The sequence below is a fragment of the Cavia porcellus genome, unplaced genomic scaffold (assembly GCF_034190915.1).
Source record: "Cavia porcellus strain 051 isolate PalLab524CR breed Dunkin Hartley unplaced genomic scaffold, mCavPor4.1 scaffold_29, whole genome shotgun sequence".
Taxonomy (NCBI): Eukaryota; Metazoa; Chordata; class Mammalia; order Rodentia; family Caviidae; genus Cavia; species Cavia porcellus.
Window position 1 is genome coordinate 19378109 of NW_026947512.1, and position 20695 is coordinate 19398803.

The window sequence follows — 20695 nt, forward strand, 5'->3', positions numbered from 1 at the left end:
CCGATAAAAAGGAAAAAAAAAAAAAAAAAAACAGGTTGCTTATAAAAACAGAAAGATTAAGAAGATAACGCTGACCAAAGGGTTACAAAAATAATTTAAGAAATGGTCTTTGCCTTTAAGGAGTCCTTTCTTAAACAGTTCAAAGTGATGGGTTAAATTGCCACTGTAAACTGTAGAACGTAGCTCTTTACCACATGCTAAGAACACTTAAAAGATAATGTCTTTGGGACAGAGAACTAAGGCAGTTAGGGAACCCACCCCCCAAGGTCTGTGGAGGAGTTGGGTTCTAAGTGGAAGTTTCAGGTTGGTAAAATATTGACAAATAATGAAGATACGAGGAGGAATGCTCACTAATAGTATTTTGAGTTAAGATATAAATGAGAGGAGACCTAAAGAATTTTCCTGTTGGGCCAGGATATGGGTGCTGTAATAAAGAGAAAGCCAAGAGATGATGTTGAGACCATGTTTCGTGGATATTCTTTTTTTCTTTTTTTTTTTTCCCCAGCCCTGTTGAAAGCCAGCCTGAGAAGTTTGTGTATATTTCGTTTCATTTTGTTTTGTTTTTTTTGAGGTAGGATCTTGCTAAGTAGTTTAAATGAATGACCTTGAACTCTCATGTAGCCCAGGCTGACCTTGAATTTGTGAGAATCCTCCTGCTTCTGTCTCCCAAGTGCTGGGATGACAGGGCTATGCCACTATGCCCAGCCCGAAATTTGCATTTTTAAAGGAAGGTTGGGTAGATCCATTGAAGGATTTTGACCTAAGTAGCTCAACTGGAGCTTGATTTGTGAGGCTTATTTGACAGTAATGAGCAGTTCTGTTTTGGAGAGATGTAAACCTAATTGGAAGAACTCCAGAAAATGAGTAATAAGGAAGGACTGAGCTGGAAAATGGAAAGAAAAGGGGTTGAGGATAAAGGGTTGACAGAATTTGAGAATTGATTGCATATAGTGATGGTAAAGGCAGAATGTGAAGGGAGAAATGACGGGACTAAATAGTGGTATTATTTGTAGGATTTAAGGACATTTAGAAAAGAGAGTTAATTTTAAATCTCTTTAATGGGCCTGGAATTCAGGAGACAGATTTGGGTTTATGACAGATTTATAATAGCCCTGTAGGTAAGCTGATTGAAACTTTGTGAGTAGATAACTAAGAAAGAAAGTGGAGGGACAGAAAAGATTTTGAAAGATAAACTCTTGTATAATTATCTCTATTTAGGGGACAAGAAGAATGAATAAATAATAGTTAAGCTACCACTTGTATAGTACTTACTTATGCACATTTTCAAATGCATTGTGTTTTTCCACACAGAAGAAAACAGGTTAGCATGGAGCTTTCTGTAGAAACAATGGTAGAGCCAGTTGTAGACCAAGGGTTGACAAAGGGGCACTACATTTAGTGCTTAGGAGGCTCAAGCCCCTCAGCTTTCTGAGCTGAAGGCCAATTACTGTACTGTGATTTTAGGAAGATGTGGGAAATAAAATAGACAAAAAGTCAACTTTTATTTTTAAAAAGTGTGAACAAAGGGTGATAGGCTAGTTCTTTGAAGGAAATAGCCTGGTCATGGTTAAGTTTTTGATGCTACTATTTGAACACAGGGGCTGAGGCATGCTAAGCACATTATTCCGCCGCTGAGCTACACTTCCAAACTGGAAGAGATTTTTCTTGAATGATTCAGAAGATTCATAAGGGTGAATTAGGGAGGAATATGTAGCACTGAAAGGTTAGACAATTTAAAAGAAGTCTGGTTCAAAAGATAAGTGCTCTAGAAGTGACTTGGAATTTTAAATCCACAAGGTTAATGCTTGCATCTAAAAAGAAAAACAACACAAGGGACGAGATTATTAGTGTATACAAAGAGCTGTTGGCCAGATAAAAGGAAATCAATGATAATATGTCTTTGATGTAGACATGCTAGTGGTCCCTTGGTAAGATACTGCTAACTTTCCTTCAGCAACCACTTTGAACCCTTGCTGTGTATCTACCAGTGTGCACTGGAGACATAATAAGACACAGTTTCAAACTTGTTTTTACCATAACTCAGAGTAAGAAATACATTTTCTATCACAGCTTATGTATGTAAATGTCCATATAACTAAGTCTTTCAGAATTAGGTTTAATACTTGTTATGTTTAGCCCCTTTGATATTTTCTATTTTAATCTATTAAAAAATGTTGCAGCTTGCTAAATTCATTTATTTATTTATTGGCAGGTTGAATTCTGCCATTTGAAAAATGCTGAAATAAGATACCACCTTTGCCCTGGATAAATAACAGTAGGAAGAGAGAGAAACATAAGTAAATAAGGGTAATAGGGTATCATAATAAATTAGTGTATTATGAAAATCCAGCTGCAAGAACAGCTAATTTTGCATTATTGTGGAAATGGCTATAGAATTTGGGGAGGTTTTACAGAAGAGGTGCTACTTAGACAGATGAAGTAGAGGACTGAGGCTATAGCTGGCTGGTAGTGTTTGTCCTGCATGATAAGGCCCATGGTTCAGCCCTCAGCACCAGGACTGGGGGGAAGCAGTTTTCTTGAGATAGGTTGGAGAAGACAACTGAATGGAGAGAAGTGCAGCAGCAAACAAACCGAAGGTGTGAATGTGTGTGCTATATCAGGAGTCATCAGTGGTTGCAGCTGGTGTACAAGATGGACTAATCCAGGTTTTGTTCTAGGTGCTGATGGGAAATTAACCAAAATTCAGCTGAAAAATACTGCTTGGGGCCAGATTGAAATTACTTTTTCAATTAGATTTAGGAGTTCTATACATTTTGTAGCAAAGAAGGTTTTTAAGCAAGTGAATGATGTGATACATTCAGGACTGAGAAAGTTGCCTTTGGAACTTTGTGAAATATGGCAGGAGGCAAGACTGGAACCATAAAGTAGGAACTGTAGTTCGGGTTGAGGAGAGAGTAAGATATGTTACCTATACCTGCAAGTTGCATTTCTCTAAAAGAAATACTGACAGAGTCCTCACCTGTAAGAGGAAGCAGAATGGAAACTGCAACTCAGGTCCTAATCTGTTAAAACAGGAAGAAATGGTTGGTGAATAGAAAAAATGGAACTCTTGGGAGGGCATAAAATTTTAGAGCTCGTGGTAATTAAGTCTTTAAGGAGCTGCATGTTAAATAATTCAGAGAATAGACATTATTTCATGGGACAAGACTGGAGAAAAAAAAGCTTAAGAGGCATGGAACATTACAAGGCAGGTTGGGGAAAGAATCTTGGCATGGAAAGGAAGATGTGAAGAGATCCCTGGAGACAGTAGTGTGAAATAGCAGAAACAGTACAAATACATTTGCAGGCAAAAGTATGTTTTTTTCTACCCCAAAGTTTTAAAATGTTTTTCCTTGCTTAATATACATATTTACACATAAATTTATAAGGACTTGGGTTTTTGCTTTTTATCATTGTCCAGGGTGGCTGCAAACTCTTGAGCTCAAGTGATTACTGTCTCTGCCTCAGCCTCGTGAGATGCAAGGTTTATAGATGCACATTGCTCTGCCTGGCTAGCACTGTTTGTAGCACATTATTTGCAATTTGTTTTGCAAGTAGGAGATAATAGATCTAACAATTCATGTTTTTTATTTTTTGAGACAAAGGTCATACTGTAATTTAAACTGGCCTTGAACTCATGAGAATCCTCCTGCCTCAGCCTCAGAGTGCTGGGATTATGGGCATGCATCACCACACCTGGCTAATAGATTTAACAATTCTTCATGCATTCACACATACTCATATATAATTTTAACTATATTCTTTTAAAATGTGATTTTTTTTCCTGTCTTCCCTTCTTTGTTGTTAATTGCATATATCTTCTATATTTTTAGCCATGCTCATATACTTGTTTATTCATGTACAGATATTTACAAAAACAAGATCCTGTTTTATATACCTTGTGTTTTAAAACACTAATGGTGGGCTGGGCATTTAACTCAGCAGCATAAGTGCCTGCCTAGCAAGTGCGAAGTCATGAGTTCAAACCCCGGTACCAAAAAAACAAAACAAAACAAAAAACCACTAATTGTAATAGTGAGAGAATTATTATAATAGCTAGATTCACTGTTCCACTAAGTAGTAGTGCTTTCTTACATTTTCCTGTCTGTTGCATGAAAGTGACATTTCACTTTAATTTGATTGCATTTCTTTGTTATAACTGAATTTGGTCATGTTTCTCTTTGTTTAAAGGTCATCCAACTTTTTTTCCATGTATGACTTATTTATTCTTTTACTGTTTTCTTTTTAGTTGTCTTTCCTTGTCAATATAAACATTGCTTTATAATGTAGTGATTGTCCTGTGCTATCTAAATTGTATATTTTTTCTAAATCTTTTGACTATGTGAACTTCTGCCATGCACAATGTTCTGGTTTTTATATAATCAAATATATTTCTTTCTTTTAGAGTTTTTGGTTTGTTCTCTTGATTACGGTCTTCCCTGCCCTAGCTTGTATATATGGCTTCCTAGATTTTTATCCTAAGATTTAAAAAGAATTTTTAAATTAAATTTATCTTGAATTTCTTTTTATGTGTTATATGAGACGAATAGAATTCTTGTGTGGAGAATCATTTTTGCGTATATTAAATACATCTTCCTCTAAATTGAACTGTCACCTTTATATATCAATGATCTTACGGTACCTCACAATTTTATTAGCATGACTTTAGTTTCCTGGAATTTCATAAAACTTATTAACTTGTTGAAGAAAACCATTAGGCTTTCCCACTTAGGAATACAGCAATGCTTTTCATTTGTTCAGATTTTAATTAAGATTTCATAATTTTTGACACATGTCATCTGGTGCTGGGGATCTGTTGCAGGGCTCCATGTGTGTGCTAGGCTAGTCCTGCAGCCTGCCTTAAATAGTTTGTCTTGTTTTGTATGGACTTCTCTCCTCCATTTCCATGTTTGAATACTTGCCTCTGTATAAAATAAAATTGTTGATGTTTGAACTTTTAAAAAGTTGAAGGTTTTAAAAGTTTTTTTTGAGGGCTGGAGATTGAGCCAAGGTCCTGCACAGACTAGGCAAGCAATCTATCCACCAACCCCTATTTTTCTTGTATTAAATCTCTTTACCTTATTTTACTAATTTGGGTAGCTTTTTCTTAGAATTTCTTGTTTCCTAGATACTCAGCGATATCAACAGAAGAAAAAAATCATTTTATTGCCTGATAGTTGATATTTAAATAAATTATTTTATTGTTTGTTTCATTGAGTAGAAACTTCAAGATGATACTGATATTGATACATCCCTCTCCATTTGTTGATATAATTTGAAATGACTTTAATGTTTTACTCTTTGGAATGATACTGTTTGATTTTTTTGAGTGAATTTTTGTTTTTTAGAAGTGTTTCTGTAGTTTTCAATTTATTTTATTAGGAATGGCTATTGAGCCCAGTGTGGTGGTGTATGCCTGTCATCCTAGCACTTTGGAGGCCGAGGCAAGAGGATTACAGTTTAAGTCCTACGTGTCTCAACATAAAAAATGAAAAGAACTGAGAATGTAGCTCATTCATAGAGCACTTCTGGGTTCAATCTCCATGACCACCATCAAAATAAAAAAAAATTCTTTAAAAAGTTGAGTAAAAAAACCAAATTTTTTTTACCATTTACCAGTAAGATTATATGATTTTTTACCTTAACTAAGAATTTATATTAGATTATATTATGCTGGAAAGGTGTTTGGAGTGATTTTGCTATCATCTTGCTTTGTTTAGTTGCCCCTGCTGTAGCATGATGAGTTCTTCTGTAGTAGAATAACAAACTCTGGAACAGGACCTGATGGTCTGTGCCTGTAATTCTAGCACTTGAGAGGCTAAGGCAGGGGGACCTTGAGATTGAGGCCAGCTTGATGTCCTCAACCCTTTTTGTTTTTTGTTGTGAGGCAGGATTTCTCTCATATTGCCCAAGCTGGCTTCCAGCTTTCAGTCTAGCCTCCCTAGTAACTGGGATTCCTTGCATATGTCCCAAACAAAGAATTTTTTTTGTGTGTGATCAATTTGGTAATACATATTTTGCTGTGGAAAGTATTCATGTTTTTGAATTTTCAAGTGTATTAGAAAGTTAAATCTTTCTTTCAGTTTAATTGACTGAGGGTTGTTTCTTTTTGGCTTCCACATCCTTGGGCAGCACCCTCCTCCCCCCCGCAAACACGCTTAATGGTCTTTTTAAAATAAGCAGAGTTAACCTAGTGATAACACAAAACAGAGATGGGAGGATAGGGATATGAAAGTGGAAAGTGGTCCTGGGTGTGCTTTGAGGAAGTGGCCTTGTTAGCCTGCTTGTTTTGGGCACTTGGTTAGCTTAGTTTTTCTTGTGTCACTTTCTTTATGTTCCTTTAAAGTCCTTATTGTCTTGACTAGAATGTCTTCCCCAATCCTAAGTGGAAAACTAAAACCAGATAATTTAAACCTGAAAGGTCTTTCAGAACCTTGTGTGTGATTTGCCTTCTCCCAGTGCAGCAAGTCACATGCTGCTCCTTCCTTTTCTTTTTAGGTTATGGTTTTTGTTTATTTTGTCTTTATGTTTCTCAACCATGTGAGGATAGTCTGTCATACTGATTTGGAAATATGTGTTATATTGTTAAAGAAGTGAGTTCTATGTGTAGCTTTTTTATGTGTGATTTTTTTTTTTTTTTGAGACAGGGTCTCAATATGCAGTTCAGGCTGGCCTTGAGCTCACTTGGTATCCCGGGCTGGTCTCAAACTCGTAATGATCCTCCTGCCTCAGCCTCCCCAGTGCTGGGATTATAGGTATGAGCCACCACACCTGGTGCGTTTTTTTTTTTAAACCTTAAATATGTGACTTTATATAAACATACAAAAATATATGAAAGTATTTATCTTAAGTGGGTAGAGGGAGGAACCAGCCTTTTTTTTCTTCCAGTGCTGGGCATTGAACCCAAGGTCTTTCCTAAGCTACATCCCCAGACCTTTTTATTTTTTATTTCAAGATGATCATGCCAAGTTGCCCAGGCTGGGCTCATACTTGTGATCCTCCTGCTTCAGCCTCTAGAATATTGTAATTACAGGCATGTGGCATTATGTCTAACTGGAAGCTATCATTTTTTAATTCTCTATTGCATGTTTTAATAGCTTTAAAAACTTTTCAAAAAATTCCTAACTTGATAATGATTTCTGCATTTCCTTTCATAATTGAGAATAGTCATCCATCTCAGATCTAGTACATAGAAGGTAAATAAAATGGTTTACCTTTTCTTGCAATTGTAATTATTTACCTTTATTTTCATCTTCTTTGTTTCTCAATTGTGGGGCCTGCTTTTCTTTTGATTACGTTTCATGCTTTCACTCTTTAGTTTTCTGTTAATGTTTATAAATGATAAAATGTAATAAAACTAGCTTTCAAACTTTAAAGCAGTAGACTTCTTTTTTAAATGAAATCTTATTTGGACACTTAGTCAGTGTTCTCTAGAGAAATAGAACCAGTAGAATATATGTTATAAAAGAGCATTCATTAGATTGCCTTATAGGATCAGATGCTAGTTACACAGTGGCTTTCTGTATGCTAGTGGACCAAAGAATTCAGTAGCTGTTCAGTTTGAGGAGCTAGAAATTCCTGAGCCAGAAGAACCAGTGTTGTAGCGAGGGTCCAAGGTGGAAGTCCTGGAAGCTGCCTGGAGAACTGCTTGTGTAAGTCCAGGTCACAGCTGAAGAAGCTGGAGTCTGAAGTCCATAAGCAACGGCAGCAGCAAAAGATGCACCCGCTTAAGTGAAGTCCAGCTTGTAGGCAATGGCTGGCTTCTTCCTCCTTCCACTTTGTTCCATCCTGGCCTCACCCTATTGGACAGTGCTGCTTACAGGTCTTTGCTGCTCAGTTTGGTGGCCCACATGACAGTCATCTCTGGATCTGTCCTTACAAATGTGCCACACACACCCAGATGAGTGCTTTACTAATCTAGGCAATTCTGTGTCCAATCAAGTTGGCAATCAGATTATCAGACACCCTACAGAAGAACAGTTCCCTTGATAATTTTCAAAATATAGTTTAAAAAGGCACTATAATAAAAATTTGTAGGTAATTTCATAAGTATAAATATGGGCTGCTGCCAAAATGAAACTTCAGACAAGTGGATAGTGTCATACCATATAATCTCTAAATATTTATTACTTCTTTTTCTCAAACATCCTGTCTCAGCTTTAAGATGAAGCCCTTGAGAAGAATTTTCTTTTTTTTCCCAGTACCAAGGATCGAACTCACGACCTCATGAAAATGCCACTGAGCTAAATCCCCACTCCCTAAATATTTATTACTAGTATGCAAATATCAAACTTAACAAAAGAAACACCTTAGAGATGTCTATCCCAAAGTGGTGTTTGAATAAAAGAAGAATGTAGAGAATTATGTCTTTATTTATTTATTTATTTTTTAAGAGCAGAAATATTTATTGAGAGAAAGCAACTTTCTGCTGAAAGAGAGACAGAAGGGGTCCCGAATGGGTTGCCAAAGACTGTATTTTCTAAAGCCATGAGGTGGGGCTGGTCTAAAAGTGGGAAAAACTGGGAACTTGCAAGGCAGATGGGCATGAGGTGGGACAGAACTGTGTTCAATCAGTAAGTTTAATTGTTCAGGTAAATTTGACTAAATCAGGGACAAATGCAGAAGAGTCAAGTAGCAATCGAGCGTTCTTTACAGATCAGTGAATCTTTCTGTGGGGGTTGGGATGGTGACTCTTGGCTTTTTAAAGTCATCCATACTTAATCCCTAAAGATTATACTTAAGGGTGTGGTTCCATCTGTTTTGCCTTCTGTTTTGAAATCTGGCCCACAGTAACAAGTGTGTGTCTCTTCCAAGGTCACCAGATATCTGGCCCTCTGTGCCAGTTTCTTCAAGAGCCTAGCCCTGTTTGCTGTCTATAATATTTCTAACTGTAACATTCTCCACTCTGAAGAAGTATCCCAAACTGCCTTGAGGGAGAAATGGGTGATGACTGATCTGGCTTCTTCAGGCAGAAAGGAGTCGTAGTTGTTAAACAGCAGAGATATTCTATAGAGCTTCTTACTAATGGCCCTCAGCAGGTACCAAGCATGTTCATCTTGGGTGGGCATACAGTTTTAAGTCTCCGCCTGATGATTTCCAAATGATATAGGGGAACGGAACTCTAGACCTACTATACGTCTGGAACGAGTTCGTGTTCTCTAAAATCGAAGAATGAATTTTAGGAACAATGGAGGTTAAGAGCAGAAATATTTATTGAGAGAAAGAAAATTTCTGAGAGAGAGACAGAAGGGGTGCCGAGTGGGTTGCCTGAGAATTATGTCTTTAATCAATTACCAGATTATGTTACAACCAAATTCTGTTCCACAGTGGTCTATCATATGGATGAGAAAGAGGTTCCAAGATCTCTAGTGGGACTCTGAAACCATTGCTAGTACCAAACTCTGTATGTACTATGTTTTTTTTTCGCTGCACATATAATGATGCTTTGGGGCCATTATTGAGTAATGTAAAATTTTACTTGAACAGGAGCACTGTGATGCTTGACAGTTGATCTGATAGTGAAAATGTCTGCAAAGTAACTGTGGGTAGTAGAAACACTGTAGATACATAAGGCAAAAGGATAGTTGACATCTTGGCCTGTCCATTGAGTGAGGTGATGGGAAATTGCGTCAGGTCACTCAGAACAGCATGCAGTTTTAAACTTGGGAATTGTTTATCTGAAATTTTGCTTCTAATATTCCTGGATCATAAGTTAACTAAAGCCATAGAAAAGGAGGGACCTCTGGATGAGGACCTCAGGAACAGAAGTGATCTCTGCTGCTTGACTGTTGTATTAATACAGGTATCAGAGAGTAGTTGGGACTTAAGATAATTTGACTGGTTGATTTGATTCCTGCCTCTCCTTTTTCTTCATTTTAGTAAATAGGAAATAAACTGTTATTTATTTTCCCCCACAACATACTGGGGGAAAACTAGATCTGGCTATGCCAATATTTCCCAAGCTTTTATCTTGAGAAGCTTTATACTTTTTAAGAAATTGAAGGTCCCTAAAAAATGCTTTTATTTGTGTAGGATAGATCTTATGGATATTTACTAATTTAAAAGTGAAAGCATAGTTTTTAAAGCTTATTTTAAAATACTAATACATTTATTATATATTTACATGAATGTTTTGTTTTAGAAAACCAAAAATATTTAGAAGAATGGCATTGTTTTGTATATTTTACAAATCTCTTTAATGTTTGCCTAAATAGAAATCGACTAGATTCTCATACTTGCTTCTGCATTTCCTTTGTTGCAATAACCACAAGTTATATAGCCTTAGGAAAACTCAGATAATGAAAATAAAAAGACAAAAATCATTGTGTATGATAATGAGATGAAAATGAATATGACCTTATTGGGAACCCTGAAAGGGCATTAGTTCCTTACATCGTCTCTTCACTTGCCAACTATTGATGTATTTTGTTTTGTTTGTGGTGCTGGTAATGAAACCTAGAGCCTGGCACATGGTAAACAATATATATATATATATATATATATATATATATATATATATATTCCCAGGGCACAAAAGTTTACGTATCAGAAACTAAAACAACAGCTTCCTAAATGTTAAATGCCTTCTCCAGTGTGTTATGCAGGTTGGTCTTTCTGCAGACCCTTCTCTCTGCATATTATAGAGGTGCCTTTTGGCCTCCTGACCAGCTCAGTTTACAGTATTCATGTAAATCCCACCATTCTCATAGTCACTCATCCTTAGCCACTTCCTTCTTCACTAATTAATAAATCTGGATTAGGCCCTAGGTTGAGGCATTTGTTCTGTGAACCCTCATCTGACCCAAATTCAAGACCCCTTGTCTGTCTGTAACTATAAATATGTCTTAGTGTCTTTATTCTCGCTGTGGGTTGTACTGGAGGTGATAGATTAAAATTAACTCACCAAAATTCCCATAATGTTACCATGGGATTACAAATATAAACTTTCCAGACTACAAAGAGGCCTCTGTATATATTAGTTCATCTATTTATCTGTCTCACATTTATGAGCTGTACAATCCTTGATATGTGACACATTTTCCATCAACTCTTTTCTTTGCTTTGTTGCAGAGTCATTTGGGCAGAACTATCCAGAGGTAAGAGTATAGTTTTCTCATGATTTGGGGAACATGATGACTGTGTAGTAATTATGTTTGGCAACAAAGAAGCATTAGGTGTGAAATAATGCATCTTTCGCAGTGAGACAGATGTTTAACTTTGAGCAGGAGGAAAGAGATACTGGCTGAAAACTTTACAATAAAGTTGTAAATCTTACTGTTCATTTCCGTTACATTAAAAACATTCATTGAAGGATTTTTCACAAATGGTAAAATAACCTATACGTAGATTTTTGGTGTGCTTTTCAAGTTTGGATGAGTATTTTTTATATATAATAATCTAAGTGTGTTTAAGATGCTTGAATATACGCTGGGTATTTAGCTCAGCGGCGTAAGCACTTGCCTGGCAAGTGTAAGGTCGTGAGTTCGATTCTTGGTACCAAAAAAAAAAAAGTTAAAAAAAAAGATGCTTGAATATGTTTCACCAAAGTCATTGTGGTTATTTTCAATAGCTTAATACTGATACAAAAATTTTGATTTCTCTATAAAGGCTGCTTTGTTTTTGTATTATATTCTTTTAGCGTAATAAATTCTCAGAACTAATTACGAGGCTAATATGTATGACTTTCTAAGTAACTTTTGTTATATTTTGTCCATTTGATCTCCAGAAGATTTATAAAGTAGACAGTGATAATTTGGGGAATTGACCAAATCCGTTTCTAAAATTCTTTATTTTTTATAAATATTTCTTCATTTTAGCTAATTTAAAAGGTATAAGACATGTAGGTGTTATTTTGGCATGCATTGTAGTTTAGATTGAAGAGAAATGTCACAAGTGGTAGAAACTGCTAAGAGATGACTTAGATACCTGGCCATTATTGTCTGTATTTCTTTGTTCCTTTTACTTTTTAGGAAGCTGATGGCACTTTGGATTGCATAAGTATGGCCCTGACCTGCACCTTTAACAGGTGGGGCACACTGCTTGCAGTTGGCTGTAATGATGGCAGAATTGTCATTTGGGATTTTTTGACAAGAGGCATCGCTAAAATAATTAGTGCACATATCCATCCTGTCTGTTCTTTGTGGTAAGGAAGTTTTATTTTTATTCTATTTCATTTATGGTAAGGAAGTTATATTTTTATTCTATTTCATTTTTTTGCAGTGCTAGGGATGAGAACCTGGGGCCTTGTGCATCCTACGCAAAGCCCTGTATTAATGTACATAAGGAGAAAAGAGGATGATGACCATGATGATGACTGTTGTACTTAAGGAATTTTGAAATTAGTATGTTAAAATGAGTTAAAATAGGAAGATTGCTGTGTACTGTGTATTTGCCAATCTCAATGTAGAAACCTGAATATTTGAAGTCTTAATTCTCAACTGTTAGTAATAGAATTTGTCATAGTTTATGTAGCTCTGGGGCCCATACTATCATTGTGATGCTGGATTTATATCAGGCTCTTTCTGGGACCATTTCAATATCGAATGTGTGAGACTGCAGTTGTAGCATGATTGTACTTTGATCTTTCATTTAGAATAAAGTCTTGATTGGAAAGGAAACTTGGAAGACATCTAGTTCTACCTTGTGTAAGTTCTTGAATTCCAGCAACTTTAGCAATGATGAGCGTGCATTTTTCTTTATTGAAACATAATTAATGCTTTCACTCAAATACATGCAGCTGAAATCTGTTGCATAAATTCCTGTTGATTTCACTTTCTGTGACTGTTTGCTTCATAGAATTTTACGTAGAGGCAGCCCTTGTGTTTTGAAATGAACTTGAGGGTATAAAATAGCATTTATAAGATCAAGGTTAATTAAATTGTAACTTTTCTGTTGTCTGAGTGGAAGCAGCCGTGGTAGTATAAAGGACTGGATAGAGAGGAAGGTTGATTGTTAGTCTACTTTTGGCCACTAATGTACTGGTGACTTGGGCTCAAACATTTCTTTGTCATCATCTTCGTCGTCATTGTCAACAGTCATCATCATGGTCATCCTCCTCTTTTTCCTCCTTCTCCTTTTTTTATTTTTTATTTTTATTTTTTTGAGACAGGGTCTTTTTGGCCTTGAACTCATCGATCCTCCTGCCTCGCCTCCCAAGGGATTACAGATGGTTGTGCCACCACACCCAATACCATTTCTTTTTTATTGTTTTTGCAGTAAAAATTTTCAGAGATATGTATATTTTTAACATTACTCAGATAGGTATGAGTCACATAAGAGCAAATGGCACCCATTTGAGTGTGTACAATTCACTGTTTTGTCTATGTTTTGAGTTGTGCAATCATCACAACTGATTTTAGAACTTGTACCTATGGGAATATGTATATATTTTATTACAAAGTTATGTATATATTCATAACCTTAGAAAATTATAGAAAAAATGTAGAATAGCATTTCCCATAGTCCTGCCACCCAGATGTTACTTATATAAATACTTGGATATATTTCTTTTTTCTTTTTTTTTAATCGGTACCAGGGATCGAACTCACGACTGCCTGCTTGCAAGGCAGGCACTTATGCCGCTGAGCTAAATCCTCAGCCCTCTTGATATATTTCTATATGTAGTTTTAGGAACACAAAAACAAATGAGAAGAATTTGTGTGTTTGTATGGATACGTTTGTGTGTGTTGCTGGAAGTTGAACCCAGAGAAGAAATTCTTGATTAGTATAGGAGATAGGTATGCTGTTGGGTACATGTTACAAAGTTTTTTTTTCTTTTCTTTTTGCTTGTCTTTTTGTTTGTTTGTGGTACAGGGATTAAATTCAGGGTTTCCCACTTGCTAGGCAAGTGCTCTATTACTGAGCCCTTTTGTGTAAATTTTAATTTGAAACAGACCTTGAGAAATTGGCTAGCATGGCCTTGCACTTGCTGTCTTCCTGTCTAAACCCCTGGAGTAGTTGGGATTATGGTAGTGTCTGAGGGGAGGAGTGGTTAGAAAAGGCTTTGTAGATGAGATCGTTTCTAAGCATTATAGTGTGAGCGGGTTTTGCCAGCTATATTCCAGGCAGAAGTGCTGCACAGGCAAAGGCACTTCAGGTGAAGCGGGTCTGGTGAGGTGGGGAACTACAGGTACTTTAAGAGAGCTGCATGGTGCTATGGGAGATGTGATACAAGCGTGATTGAAGGAAGGGGAGGGAAATAGGACTAAAAGAAGCAAGATATATCATGTCTAGGTATAAATTCCCTATGATGTGATCATATTGTATATCTAAAACGTACCCCAAAAAATCACAAAATCTATATATGATTGTTAAGAATGTTTAAATTAAATAGTACCTGAATATGCAAAGTAAAAACAGTCCTTTGTCTGTTCCTTGGGGTAACCAAGGAATTAACCATTGTTAAACAGTATAGAATAAATCTTTATAAGACAAAGCTTATCTTTTTCTCTGTATGTAAAAAATACATATAACTGCATATATGCTTTTAAACAAAATTGTACATATACTGTATATTTTGCTCTGTAGCTTGCTTTTCTGCCTGTTGTATAAGACTTGTTTTTCTGTCTCATTTTAAATAATCGTACCTGTTTCTTATTGCATAGTATACTTGCATTGTTGTTTCAACTCTTTCCTAATTTTTGGTATATGAGTATACCTAGATATTATAGTTATAATTAGTAGTTTCATATATTTTTCTTTATTCAACCTCATTTATAATGTAACTATATAACTAATTATTACATAAACATTTGAACATATTAGGAACTTAGGAAATTCAACCAAGGGAAGTTTGGGGTAGGCATGATATCTGTCTTCAGTTATAAAGCCAGAAAAAATGGCTCAGGGAGCAGAAGCTGAGCTGCTAGGTAGTGAACAGAAGTTACAGGGAAGCAACTCTTAGGAGCTCTGAGTAGAGCTGCTTCTCAGCAGAGATGTCATGCATGGGACAGACTGCCCAGGAGAGGAGTCAAGGAATCATCCTACTCCTTCTTGAGGATCCTACAGAAGAAGTTCAGGTACTAAATGGGGCCATACATAGAACTAAGTGATTTTTAAAATTAAATGATTTGGGGGCTTGGATATAGCCCAATGGTAGAGCACTCATGTAGCAAACTTGAGACCTTGAATTGATCTTCAGCGCCACAAAAAATAAAAAATGAAACCTAAATGATTTTTAAAACTCTTTAATAGTAATGACCCATTGTCTTGGAAAGAGACATAACTTTCTCTAACTCATGAGAATATAGAATTTGAAATTAAAGATTTTATTTTACTTTATTTTGGTGCTCAGAATTGAACCCATAGTAATCGCACTCTATCATTGAACTACACTCCCAGCCTATTATTTTATTTTATTTTATTTTATAGGGAGTAAAACAGAAAAGTAAAATGGAACAAAACAGTAATAAGACAGTAGGAAATCCACAACTGTTAACTATGTTGCATATTGTTGTCCTCTAAATAGTTACCCAGACCACTAGCCTCAGATCTCCAAAGTCAATCAAAGAACGTAAATGTCAGGTTGCTTTCCTAACTCAGTTACTGCAGTTATTGTCATCTCACCCTGCGCTGTTGCCGCAGGTGGAGTGAGGAGGCAGAGGCAGCTTTCTTACTGTGTCTCCCCAGAACACGGGAGGCTGCTCCGCTTCCTTCCTGTTTTTACCTGGCTGGAAGGGGCCTCCGCTGGCACACAGGGAGGTGGTGTGGCCTCCTTGTTACTTCTCTTCGGCCAGCAGGGCCTCCGCTGACACACAGGAAGGCTGCCAATTATTATTGTTATTTAAAATGGGAAATCTTTCGATTTTTGATTGTTAGTAATTTAATTTTAACAATAGATTTCCCATGGCTGGGATTTAGCTTAGCGGCCGAAGCGCCTGCCTGGCAAGTGCGAGGTCCTGAGTTCTATCCCGGTTCCAAAAAAAAAAACCAATTAGATTTCTCTCCATGTATAGAGAAATACAGGCTTACTGTGAAAGAGAAAAGGCTGCAGCAAATGAGGGCTTCAAGGAAAAATAGGATTGTACACTGTTGTGCAGTCACACTGTGCTTGAAAGGGCTACAAAACAGCAGTGGAAGCTGTCCGGTGTTTCTCCTCACTCCCAGCCCTCTGCTGTTCTCAGGGTACTTCCATTTGTTTTGGAGCTGCGCCTCTAATAATTTACCTTCTAGATTATTAGAAGTTTGTTTCTAAATGTTTCTAAGTGACTGTATATTCCTCTTTCTTGATTTTTGATTCACCATTTACAGGCTTCCTATTAGAGTGGATTTATGTGTTAGCTCACCCTCTTACCTTCCAATTCTGTGGGAGTTAGATGGACTGCTGGCTTTTGTTGTGAATCTTCATGTTTTGTCCTTGTTTGACCTCTTTGAATTCACACTGCCTTTCTTTAGTTATCTAGAGCTAGAGATGTTTGAAGGCTGGTGGTGAAGGCTCACAGTCCTCTTCTCTGCAGACTTGAATATAATCCTTCATACTCACTTCTTTAGTTTATCCACTCTGTCCTCTGTCCCTGGGGTCCTGAGTCAGGGAACATAGTATCATTATATATAATTTTTCTTTTTTGGTACTGTGGATTGAACTCACGAACTCACACTTGCCAGGCAGGCACTTACACCACTGAGCTAAATCCCCAGCCCATCAGAATAGTTATCTTTTCTCTGATAATAGTTATTGATTTTTTGAGCACTTACTATGTGTCAGACATTACACTAAGAATTTTGTGTATTAACTTTCTCAACTTTATATGTTAATTTTAATTTATATATGAATATATTTATTTCTCAGTTGGTTGATACTATTATAATTTCTGTGTTATAGATGGAGAATTGGAGCTTGGAGGTATTATGGTACTTGACTAAGATCACACAGCTAAAGGGTGGTAATGTCTCAGTCTGAACAGAAGTTTGGTTCTTAAACTGTTTTCTTTACCAGAGTTGTATTGCCTGCCCTCAGTAGCAACTAATCTGCATTTCACAATTTGTGAAATGTTTAATGAATTGTTTCCTTTTTTGTTTATACTTTCCATTTTTTTGTTTCTCTGATTCTAGCTTTCCTATGGATTACTTGAACAACTTTTTAGAATTCCATTTTAATTTATCTGTAATGTTTTTAAGAGTATTTCTTTGTATAGCTTTTTAGTACTTACTAGGAATAATGTTACATATGCATAATTTTATCCAAGTGTATACTGTTACAACAAACATTTTACTAGCTCATCTGAAGTGCAGAAACTTTAGCTCCTTTTTGCCCCTTTTCCTTCTCTTGTGTATAATTGTCTGAAATATTTCTTCTAAATAAATACATTGTAATCCACATAATACAAATATGTGTATATGTATATTTTATTTATAGCTGGAAGATATTATGTATTTTATTAATAACTGTGCCACCACGCCCAGCTGTCACTATTACAACTTTTGCTTCACACATAAAGAGAGAAAAGCATTTTACTTGCTCATATTTTATTTTTTTAAAATTTTTTATTATTTTGAAGCTAGTAAAATACAACAGAACAAGAAGGAACAAAGCCAGTTTGGACAGTGTAGTGAAACTGGTACAGAACTTCACAGTAGGTTACTGGGAAACAGTAATAGGTACCACAGTATATCTCATTATCTTCACAATAGTTGTTCTTTCAATCAGGTAAAGCAAAACAAAACAAAATGTAGAACATTGTAGTACTTATCAAAACAGAATATTGACTAGAGCAATACCATTAATCAGAAAAAAGCAAAACAGTGGTAAAAATATTTGCCTTCAAAGAGATGGTAGAAGGAAATACCCCTTAGTTGCTATATTGCATGTGGTCAGCCTCCCAAGAGATGCTCAGATCTCTGGCTTCCATTTGCTAATGGGGTGGGGGTGGTGGAATGCTTGATTTCCAGCCCGTGTGCCTGGTAGGCTTACTACCGCTTAGCAGGGAGGCGATTTGGTTGCTTGGTTTCCCAGTGCCCTAAGTTCCAACATGACGCCAATCTCAGGGGATGCTGGTGGTTTTCCCTGGAAGGGCCACAGCCTGCTACACCACAGCCACTTACCAGGGAGGCGACTTGCTCATATTTTAGTACAAAATTTTTTTTTTTTTCTTGTACTGGGGAGCAAACTAATGACCTCACGTTTGCCCAGCAGGTGCTTATGCCACTGAGCTAAATCCCTGGCCCTACTTGCTCATATTTTGATACTCTTATTATGCTTTCTTCCTTTCTGACTTTCTAAGATTCGTTTTCTTCTTTCCATTTAGAGAAATTTCTTTAGTTTTTTAGGTTAGGTCTGCTGGCAGCAGATGTCTTAATGTACCCCTTTGTTCTGAGTTCTTAAGTCTCACTCTATTCTTTCTGTGACTAATAACATGAATATTAGAGCTTTTGTTATAGTCTCACATATCCCTGAGGCTCTTCTTCAGTTCTATTTTTTTTTTTTTTTTAAGTTTGTTTTCTGTCCAGATGGAGTCATTTGTATTATTCCATCTTCCAGTTTACCAATTCTTTGCTCTTGTTTTCTTCCATTGGATTCTGGTTCATCTGTATCAGTTACTATATTTTTCAATTGTAAGTATCTTTGCAGAGACTGCTGGGTAGAATTGGAAGTGTAGGCCTCCTCTCCCCCCCCCCCCCCAGATTTCCACAGATAGCACCCTGTCTGGAAGGACACAGGTGCCTTGTTCCATCTCTGCTATGCATCCCCACTATTACAGTGCTGGGGGACTTCATCCGTGCTGGTGGTAGTGATGTCTTGACTCCACTCAACTTTCTCCAATAACATCCCAGCAAGGGGGTGAGGCTGCCCTGTTTAGCTGGATGAGAGCAGAACTGTGGGCTGTCTGTTCAGGTCTTGCTGAGTCGAGCAGGATCTTTCAGTGACATTTGGCTGGCATAGAGTGATATTCTCTGTTTTCTGCATCTCTGGCTGTCTCTCAGCGAGAGGAGACAGTATCCTCTTGGGGGTTTCCATGTGTGCCTTTTGGGATTGCCAGTTTGTTGGCTTCCTTCACTTAATCCAGGCTTTGTGAGGCAGAAAGAATCTGCAGAGAACTCGCCCTTGCCTTGCCCCTCAGGTTCTGCGGTCTGGCTGGCCTGTGTTTGCTCCACCTTTCAGAGTCCTTTTGTTTGCTTTGTAGACCGCCCAAGACGTTTGGTGGTAGTTAGCAGGAGGGATACTTCCTGCAGCACTGGAAGAACATCATCCCTGTTATTTAAAAATAAATAACAGATTCTTTTTGTTTTGTTCATGCTGTGATGGTGCTCCTTTTGGGATACTTGCAGAATATTCAGGTGTTCATTACCCTCAAGCCCTTCCTCAGCCCCTTTTGTGTGCATGTAATTTCAGCTCTTAAAGGCTAACTAATTTGAGGATTTTCTAAGATAGTTGAGTCTCTGTTATTTCACTGAGCCACTTAAATATTGACTACTACATGTAAAGCTATCCTGAAAAGTCTTAATCTATTCGTTACAGGAGAAAATTTATTATAGATTTTTTAATAATACCAGAAGACTAAATGTGGTGGTATATATCTGAGATCTGAGCATTCAGGAGGCTGAGGCAGGAGAATCGCCACAAGTTTGAGGCCAGCCTGACCTACATGATGAGTTTAAGGCCATCCTGAGCCATATAATAAGACCCTGTCTAACCCCTCTCTTCTTTAAAACTGCCACTGAGGCACACCTCTGTCCCTTAATTTGAGGGACGTTATTTTGAGGTACGGTGTTACTAAATTTCCCAGGTGGGACTCAAACTTGGGAGGCCTTAGCCTCCCATATGCTGGATTTAACAGGTTCATGCCACTGTGCCTAGCTGTTGTAGATTTGAGTGTAGGAGTACTTAAAAAAAATTCTCGCTCTGTGCAGTAAGGAGAATGTGTGTAACTCCTCCATTTTATCCAATATAATTATGTGATATACTGTGCTTTAACTTTGAATATGTACTAAGCAACCCTTTTGTTTGTCCTAGCTGGAGTCGGGATGGTCATAAGCTCGTGAGTGCTTCCACTGATAACATAGTGTCACAATGGGATGTTCTGTCCGGCGACTGTGACCAGAGGTTTCGATTCCCTTCACCCATCTTAAAAGTCCAGTATCATCCACGAGATCAGTATGTTTTTGCTATTCCTTTCCTGGTGTGGGGTCTACTTCTAAATGGATTAGCTCTGGGCTCATGACACACTTCAGTTTAAGGTTTTAAGAGGCAAATATTACACATCTCTAAATCCTATATAAAATAGTCTTTCTAGATTGGCTCTACTGAGTACATTTTCAAGGAGATTGTTATTGTATTTATATATACTACATACATATATATATATTATAACTCTTAACTATATATAATAGTTAAAAACTTGCCAAATTAAAACTTGAAAATGAGCAAAGATAGAAATAAGTATAATGATTGGGCCTTGATTTGGGGCTTTTCCTTCCTTAATTTTTTGGATTTCTTTTATATGAGTAAACAGCTCAATATTAAAGCTACATTTAAGAAAAATAGTTATTCACCATTCCATTACCCAGACCTAGCTGTTTCATTTCTCTGGGAGCTCTCGTAGTCAACTTCTCTGTAAGTATAAAACTTCTTATGTAGTGCCTCATAGCTCAGTCCATATTAGATACATGTCAATATGCATTGTTTACATAGCTATAATCAGTTATTTTGGTATTTACTTTATTTCATATTTTCCTAGTTAAATTATATCTTCGTATTTAT

At 36.9% G+C, this 20695-nt stretch overlaps 1 protein-coding gene across 6 annotated transcripts in view; it reads left to right on the plus strand.

Annotated features, from left to right (window-relative positions):
* The window catches only part of Rbbp5 (RB binding protein 5, histone lysine methyltransferase complex subunit), a 37848-nt gene that overhangs the window by 1010 nt on the left and 16143 nt on the right, over window positions 1-20695 (plus strand). For 5 of the 6 annotated variants that reach the window (XM_063240024.1, XM_063240025.1, XM_063240027.1 and 2 more), the window contains exons 2-4: window positions 11071-11096; window positions 11970-12142; window positions 19949-20089. In XM_063240024.1, the coding sequence (XP_063096094.1) occupies window positions 11071-11096; window positions 11970-12142; window positions 19949-20089 (340 nt within the window). The remainder of the gene's footprint in view (window positions 1-11070; window positions 11097-11969; window positions 12143-19948; window positions 20090-20695) is intronic. The other variant, XM_063240028.1, reaches the window with a different exon arrangement.